General features: G+C 33.2%; 1 protein-coding gene across 1 annotated transcript; it reads right to left on the bottom strand.

Annotated features, from left to right (window-relative positions):
• Window positions 1-1,440: 1,440 nt before the first annotated feature.
• Window positions 1,441-5,521, bottom strand: LOC143551102 (calreticulin-like). The gene is made up of 14 exons (XM_077041615.1): window positions 5,393-5,521; window positions 4,233-4,340; window positions 3,940-4,132; window positions 3,594-3,852; window positions 3,450-3,506; window positions 3,318-3,365; window positions 2,792-2,878; window positions 2,641-2,698; window positions 2,485-2,552; window positions 2,303-2,398; window positions 2,173-2,220; window positions 1,757-1,786; window positions 1,574-1,636; window positions 1,441-1,460 (listed from the first exon to the last, which is right to left on the bottom strand). Exons 1-14 carry the CDS (start codon window positions 5,478-5,480, stop codon window positions 1,449-1,451), a joined length of 1,215 nt encoding a protein of 404 aa, XP_076897730.1. The 5' UTR covers window positions 5,481-5,521; the 3' UTR covers window positions 1,441-1,448.
• Window positions 5,522-6,847: the final 1,326 nt, after the last annotated feature.

Here is a 6,847-nt window from a genome sequence, read left to right as displayed (position 1 = left end):
GAGTACCAAATTAGTACAAGCGACAAATTGGTCGCCGATTTAATGATAAGATGGTATTGAATAACCCTAATTCGGTCGCCGACTTTAAGTGATTTGTTTGTTGGTTCGAGTCTTGGATGTTATATTATTTAATATTGAAGAAACGTTGACACTTGTATAATAATAACATGGTTGAAGAATTAATTTTATATATTAAATATGAAGAAAATCCTAATTAAACACCTATATTATTTAAAACAGGTACAACATACCAAGCGTACATGTACCGTACCTAACTACCTATACATTACCTGATTGTACATGTACCAAAATTCAACAAAAATGAGTACCAATACCCGTACTAAATAGGCTAAATCGGTACGGGTACATGTACATATATGAGTATGGTACGAGTATGGGTACGGATCGGTATTTGGGACAAAATACTCATCCCTAAAATTAGCCATAATTTTTTAAAATTCATAAATAAACTTATCATAACTAAAAATTGCATGGCTCTGCATTGAATTAATATACTTTGATGTTTTATGTGCCTACCAAATTTTTTTTTTCTTACATGAATAATTTTTGTTTTCAATTAAGGTAACGTTTTATATAAAGTAATAATAGGTGGAATGAAATGGATCATTTTAAAGGAATACAATAAAACATGTTTCGTTGTCATTTATCAATGGAATGAATCATTTCTAAGAAATGAAATTCCTTCCGTATCTTTAAAGAATGACAATGATTAAATTATTATTTATAGTAACTATTATTAAATTATAATTATTATATTTTTATTATTATATTGTGTTATTTTATTACCGTTCCATTAACTGATAAAAATATATGTGTATTGTTAGTTCAGTATTTATTGTTTCATTTATACGTGGTAACCAAACAAGATAATAAAATGACAATGATTCATTTTACTCCTCCTTTAGGATAGGGTCGTCGTTGGTCCTAGATGTTTTATATACCAAATACAATTGTTGCAAGCAACATATTACTTAAATTTCTTGTTACCTGCTTATTTTTGGGTTCTGTCATCAAGTGCGTTGCTTCGAAGGTAAGATATGGTATATCGGGATAGTACCCAATAAAAGAAGATTAGAAAGAGAGCCGTATGTGGGTGGAGAGGAGGGGGAGTTTAGGGTATGTGAAAGTAAGTCTGAAATTGCTAATTTTTTTTTTTTGGTTCACTTTTTGTCGGCTTTCATTTTAAAAACAATCCGAAATCAGTTCGTCTATTAACCTAAGAACCAAACTAAACGTAATCAAAACCACCCACATAGCAAAAAATAAGATAACACAAATTCCCCTCTTGGTTTCTAATAATCTTCAACGAAAGCAATTAAAACAAGGTTACATTTCCCAATATCATCATCTATCTATTAAAAAGGATGGGTTTCAAATTAGAAGTCATGATAAAAGAAAAAAATCTTAGAATCCAACCCTCTCATTCTCTATAGCTCATCCTGCACAATATCAACAAACAATTAAAAATGGTTGTTATTTAAAACAAATTTACTAGAAATTTGGGTGACCCGTTTGCACACCCCTACTAGAAATTATGTCATGTTTCAAATACCTTGACGTCGCTTTCGTCAGCCTCATCTTCATCCTCTGCCTCACCATCATCGTTATCCTCAACCTGAAACACATTATAAACCTCATTTAGATTTAACAGATTTTATTATGTAAATCATAATCTAAATTTATATGCGTGTGCGTGTATACATATATATAGTAACCTAAAGAAAAAGAGACTTACATCAGAATCAATTGGGTCATCCTTGGATTCCTGAAAGGGTCAAAAGTAGAAAGTTAAAAAGAGAAAAAAGTATTACTAAAATAATCTTAAGTTTATTTTATAATATAACAAAAGTTTTGTTATATTATAAAATAAACTTAAGATTATTTTATAGGTAACCTATTTGTATGGACAGTATGAATTAGAAATTACATGTTTAATCATTAAAAATTTTAATCTAAGTTTCTAATATAATGTTTTCAGAGGTAATTTATTGTATGGTTTGGGTTGATACCAAACACTTGAATTAAAGTTCTCTTTTTATCATTTGAATAATAACACAGTGTTTTAATATAATGTTTATGAGGTTTTATGCATTATAATTTACACGTTTATAGGTTTTAATCAGTGGCCAAAAAACCATGCAGTAACCATACCTCCGCTTCCTTTTGCTTTTCTATCTCTTCAAATGCAGCCTTCTCAGCCTGTAAGAAACAGAATCATGATCAGAAAAACACCACAGTACAACTAAACAAACAAAGTTTATTTATTATTCATGCGACATACGTCTTTTTGTTTGCCCCATGTTTCTTCCGCCACTTGTTTGGCGTATTCGGGATCATCGCATATCAAGACATTGTCAAACAATGTGCCTGATTTCACCTATAAAAATAAGATTTGAATCTCAGAGAGAACAAATTTCACACACTAAATACAATCAAGAAAAAGATTAATAATTAATTAATTACCTGCCACAACTCGATACCAACATACTTCAACTTGGGGAAGACATACAGATCTGGGTCATCCATAAAATCTACATTTACAGCAAATATGTTGTTAATATTAATATAAACAAGATGATCTAATGTTGGTGATGACTTGAAAGATGAAACGAAAGAAACCTGGGTTGTCGATCAGAGGTGCCTTCCACTTTCCACTGTAGTTCGGGTTCTTGATTTTCTGTCAAGTGGACAACTAACTTCTTTAAATATATGCTCTTGATTAGTATAAAATTCGTAAATGAAAATGTTAAAAGTCAAAAAAATTGCACACCTTTGCCTTCCATGGGCCTTTGTATTCAGGGTTTGGAATAGTTGGGACAGTCCATTCACCATCTTCCTCATCATCCCAATCTTCTGGCTGAAAATTTAAAGCCCATTTTAATCAAGATTTATTTAGAAACCAACACTAAAACAATCCACAAGTAAAATTTGGGTTTAAAAGGCGTTTTTCTGTTAAACGATCGAAGACAAACAATTTAGCGAACAGGGTTTTCGTGTTCGTTCGTTAGGAAAAATGAACGTGCTCACATTCGTTTATGTACATTCATTAATTGTATTAACAAACGGTTCACAAGCGTAAACGAACACGAATAAAAATAAATAATCAAACATAATCGATCAAAAATGAACGACCATAATTGAGAGAACACCAATTAAAATGAAGCGTTAACATTAATCGGTTGGGCCTAAAAAGTTAGTAAAAGCAGACTGAATTGTAATGGGTAACTTTAAATAAATATATATACGAACGAAAATAAACATAAACTAACGAAGAACTGAACATGTTGATTGCATACCTTTTTGGCATCTGGGTCTGGAATCTCCTTTGGAATGTCATCATAACCCTGAAATCATAAAAAAAACATCCAGTTTAATGTTCCACTTGAACCGAGAAGACTAAACCAGAACCTATGAATAAACTATACTACCTCAGGTTTCTTGTCTTCAGGGTCAGGAATAAACTCTTTCTCATCCCAATCCTCAGGCTGCCATAATCAGTTAAAAATTTATAAGCATCACAATTTACAACAAACCATTAAAATTAAACAAAACTAGTTTAACTGTTTAACTACCTTTTTGGCCTCTGGGTCCTTTATCTGCTTAGCCGGCAGAAGATCCCAATCATCGTACAAGCTTCCAGTCTGCTTCTCAACATTATCTATCAAGATACTGTAAGTAGCATCAGGTCGGAGGATAAATGTGTAAACATGTGAAAGCTGGTCGGTTTCACATGGAACATCTTTCTTGATCAACTTGTTTTCACCATTGTAAGTGAGGATTGCATGAACCTTCTTGGTAGCATACCCACAGATATCAGGTCCAAACATGATGCTGCAGTCAACATATTATTAATCAATCATCAATAATAAGTTAATAAGAGGAAAACAGATTAAAAATCAAGTTGTAAAAGTAAATAACCTGTATGGGGTATCGCCACCAAATTTCTTTTGGTCAACATCACCGCTAAGCAATTTCATGTAACCGCCACCACAATCAAGCTTCTGCTCATGCTTGACTGAAAACTGGAAGACAAGGGTTTTATCCTTGTTGCTGAATTCAGGGTACTCAGCAGAAATTGCATAAAACCTGTAGTCTTCACTTGTCTGGATACCTGTGATCAACAAGAAAACAATAGTTTATAGCAGCATATTATTAACTAAATGATGCATGATAAGAATTTATGTAAGACAAAATCGGATCAAAGGGGTTACCTTTATCATTGGCGTCTCCGTTCCATTTACCAGACGTGTAATTCCATACTCCTGCCATGTTCTCGTCTTTCTTCCAGTCAGATTTAACCCATCTGTTCTCCCATCCATCTGATATGAATAACATTGAATCAAATTGATAAGATTAGTACAATAAAGTTCATCAAACACACTAAATTTCGCACAAGCTACATGCTAAAAGCTGATGGACTATCAATCTGCTGATGATTTTATTCAACTTAAAATTTGACAAATGATCATATGGTCATGACTGAAAAATACCAATACCGAAAATGAGTAAAACCATATGCTGAATAGGGTACCGATTCTTTTAGTTCGATACCGATCGGTACTGATACCACTAAAGATACCGAAAATACTAAAAAATGTATACCGGTACCAATCGTGTTCAGTCTGTGTACCAGTTTAGTACAGTACCGTTTTCAGTAAAAATAGCTCAAATTAATAGATTAGTACAGCAAAAGTTCATCAAAGACACTAAATTCCACAGAAGCTACATGCTAATGAATTATCGAAACCAAATGGCAATGTTAAAAATACCAATCAGTACCGGTGCCATTAAACATAACAAAAAATACCGGAACCAAATGGCAACATTACAAAAAACATGAAACTGTACCACTGAAAATACCGACACCAAAAACATGAAAAAATGTATACCGGTACCAACTGTTTTCGGTGTGTACAAGTTCCAAACACTAGCAGTATTCAGTAAAATTCATCCCTAATCTATCACACAAACATGAACAGATCCATTGTATAAACCCTAACTTAATAACCCTACTAACACCAAAATCATTTTCGATTGCAATTAACACAAATCTTCTACAGCTAACTCAAACAAAAACCGAATCATCACGCTAAAACAAACAGTATTCAATTGCATCAAATTAACATTTAAGTGCTTGAATTCACACACAATTTCAAAATCAATCGGATCTCATCCATCAGCTACAATTGCAACAAATTGACGTTTGTTTAATTGCTTGAATTCATACTTAATTTCAAATTCAATCCGATCTCGATACTGTATCACTCTATCAACTACAACTACACGCATAACGTAACAGATCCGAGCATCGTATACAACTATTCATAACCTAATTCAATCGAACAGATCTGTAAACATCACTTATTATTACCTTCAAATCGTTCCTCAAAGAACACTTTAGCAGAAGCAATCGAGAACAGAAGCAGCAGAGCAAGAGCCGTAGGGTTTAACCTCGCCATTGTTGATTACACACTGACTGTGTGAGATCACGAGACTAGTATATATATATATATGCGGCTGCGTCTTTGGTGCTGGCGTGGAGGTTATGCTGATGTGGACGAGTTAAAGACTGACACGTAGAGGAGTAGTGTCACTGATGACAGCTGGCGGATGGTGATTGGGTGATGCTGCTAGAGTAGAGGCTGAGTTGAGTTTACGATATGTATGTATAGGTTGTTTAATTTGGGAATAAAATAAAAGAGTCCTTATTATTGTCACTTATAACGGCTTAGGCATGAAAACAAAATTAACGATATGTATGTACTGTCACACATTTGATGACCCAATATAACATGTTACATTAATCCATTATGTTCTTAATGTACAAAACCTCTTTTATCGTTTTATTCAAAAGATAATAAAGTTTATCAATAACATTACATGACTTCTCAACATAATAGAGTTTAATTAAACCCCACATCATATGTTTAAGACATGTTTGATTTAACCCCGCATTTTATTCTTGAGCAATATAGATCGTCATGTTCATTGTGCATGATTCAACTGTTTTACACTAAGGAGTGTCAATTATATACTGCTACTTGTTTGTACGTTTACGAGATTCCAAGTTTACGATTTTTGAGTCTGTTTTAATACTTTTGTGAGATTATGAGTTTAAATATTTAATGTTTTACTAGTTGCAAGTTGTCAATTGCGTATTTGCGTGTAGTAGATTGAAAATGCTATTAAATACGTTTACTGAAACTATTTAGGGAATATATGTGATGAAGCTAGATTTTTTTGCTAGAATATGTGAGTTTGTAAAAAAAGAAGTGGTTTTAGGTGACTAACTTAATTTTAAGTAATTTTAGGTAATACTTTATCTCAGATAGAGAATTAGGATGACACATAAGCAACATTCCAAGTGGCAGTCCATATCATCCAAATGGCCGTCCATGTCATTGCATGCGTGATGTAGCATGACATGTGAAATACTCTATCTCAAATAAAGGATTATGAACAAAATAAAGAATTTATAAAATATACATGTTAGTAACAAAACCTACCAATAATACATGATAGTAACAAAACCTATAAAATATGTGAGTTTTTTTTTTATTCTCTCATTAAAATCTATGAAGCTACTAGTTGGGTGCCCGCGTGATACGACAGAGTATACGTGCAAACAAAACATCCAACGCATAACTAGTTTTAACATATGTGGAGCCTTGCATCGAAACACCTGTAACCCGACGATGGTATACGCGCAACGTGACATCGGACGAGTAACTAGTGTCGGTAAGCGCGCCAGACGACACTTATGCACATGCAATCCGATATTGGTATGTGCGTAATGCTACATTGAACGGATAACTGGAGCCGGTAC

This window comes from Bidens hawaiensis, unplaced genomic scaffold (genome assembly GCF_021521415.1).
Source record: "Bidens hawaiensis isolate Kalapana, Puna unplaced genomic scaffold, B.hawaiensis_p1.1 tig00016266_1, whole genome shotgun sequence".
NCBI lineage: Eukaryota > Viridiplantae > Streptophyta > Magnoliopsida > Asterales > Asteraceae > Bidens > Bidens hawaiensis.
The sequence above is the reverse complement of the archived record's forward strand: the minus strand, read 5'-3'. Positions and strand labels throughout refer to the sequence as shown.

What these genes read in the sequence shown, in the direction of transcription:
- LOC143551102 (XM_077041615.1), bottom strand. Translation starts at nt 5,480, where the DNA reads ATGGCGAGGTTAAACCCTACGGCTCTTGCTCTGCTGCTTCTGTTCTCG. An exon ending in GGTGGCGATACCCCATACAG is followed by an intron (nt 3,853 to 3,939) that starts GTTATTTACTTT and finishes TGTTGACTGCAG; the next exon opens with CATCATGTTTGGACCTGATA. An exon ending in CAGACCCAGATGCCAAAAAG is followed by an intron (nt 2,879 to 3,317) that starts GTATGCAATCAA and finishes TTAAATTTTCAG; the next exon opens with CCAGAAGATTGGGATGATGA.